Raw genomic sequence first — 1,532 nt, 5'->3', positions numbered from 1 at the left:
CCTTTAAAATCATTACTAGATTAAAATTCAATAGTAATTAATTAGAAAAAAAAAATTTATATATATATAATCGGGGCTTCTATGGGAAACCTAGAAGCCGTCTCTCGGCCGTTGTCCTCATAAAACAGATTTGAGAGGAGGTTGCTCCCTCCTCTTCTCTCGTTCCCCTTCTACTCCCCGCCCCTACACTCCCCCTCCTCTCCTCTTCCCCTTCTACTTCTGCCCCTACCCTCCCCATCTCCTCTTTATGTTTGTAGGTGTTCTCCGACCATATCAACAACTTCGGCCTCTCCGCTATACGTTCATTCACCTTCTACCGTGTTGTGCCGTTTATCTCCTCTCCGGCCGTTGCTGTTACTTCTAGTTGTTTGTTTGAGTTTTTTGTTTTGAATAAGAAGTTTCTTCTTTCTAGATCTGTCTTCATGAGCGAGGATAAATAATTAGGTATGAGGGGTTATTTCTCATGACTTGGATAGTTCTGTGTGAGGGGTTATGCCAATTCAAATAAATTTTGTTAAGAAATTTGGCTACCCATGTCTTAGATTTAGTATGTTCGGACCAGATGTGCTATTTAACTGTATTTGTACCTGGCCTATGTAACATGGGTTAGCGAAAGATTGAAGTTAGAGATAACACTTGATTGTAAGAATTTTTGTTTGTATCTATGACTTTGTAATCTTATAGCATGTAGTTATGATTTTGCGGAGCTTTTTGCTCTGCTATGTTTATGTTTGTGATCTTTAATCAATAAAATCTTCATAATTATGTTAAAAAAAAAAATCAATATTAATTCATCTCCAAATCTAATGATAAATTTATTGGGTAACTTCACTTTAAACCCCTGAATTATCACACGATTTGACAAGCACCTCAGAACTTCAAAACCACTTAATTTGAACCCATGAACTTTCAATTGCAGTCAATTTGAACATTTTCGTTCAATTTTTAACGTTAAAAGTGAGACAATGACGTTTATACCACTGACTTTTTTTATAAAATTTCAAATTATATATATATATATTATTAAAAAAAATCACAAGGTGACCCACGGTTGGGCATCCTTGTGACCCTTTTTTTCAATTTTTTAATAAGAAAAAATAGGAAACTTCACTTTAGACTCTTGAACTTCTACGCAATTTGACAAACCCCCCTCGAACTTTAAAATCTCTCAATTTTGACTCAAGAACTTTCAATTGCAATCAATTTGAACCCCTCCGTCAATTTTTGCCTTTAAAACCCCTAAAATGACAAAACTACCCTTTAATTTTCTTTTTATTAAAAAAATAAATTAATTAAAAAAATGGAAATTTTTTTTTTTTAAAAAAAAAAGGGTCACAAGGTGGCCCAACCGTGGGTCAACTTGTAATTTTATTTATTTATTTATTTATTTATTTATTTTTATATATACAGTATTTTTTTTTAAAAAAAAAAATTAATGTAAATTTGAAATTTTATAAAAAAAAAAATCAGGGGTATAAACGTCATTGTATCATTTTTAACATTTAAAATTTGACGGAAGGGTTCAAATTGAT

General features: G+C 32.0%; 1 protein-coding gene across 1 annotated transcript in view; it reads left to right on the top strand.

Moving 5' to 3' along the window:
- LOC132178069 (uncharacterized) overlaps positions 1-440 on the top strand; it is a 5,892-nt gene extending 5,452 nt beyond the window's left edge. Inside the window, exon 4 of the mRNA XM_059590530.1 lies at positions 258-440. Within this exon, the coding sequence (XP_059446513.1) occupies positions 258-440 (183 nt within the window). The remainder of the gene's footprint in view (positions 1-257) is intronic.
- Positions 441-1,532: the final 1,092 nt, after the last annotated feature.

The sequence above is a fragment of the Corylus avellana genome, chromosome ca4 (assembly GCF_901000735.1).
Source record: "Corylus avellana chromosome ca4, CavTom2PMs-1.0".
NCBI classification, from domain to species: Eukaryota; Viridiplantae; Streptophyta; class Magnoliopsida; order Fagales; family Betulaceae; genus Corylus; species Corylus avellana.
Note: the sequence above shows the minus strand (reverse complement) of the source record. Positions and strands in the feature narration are given on the sequence as shown.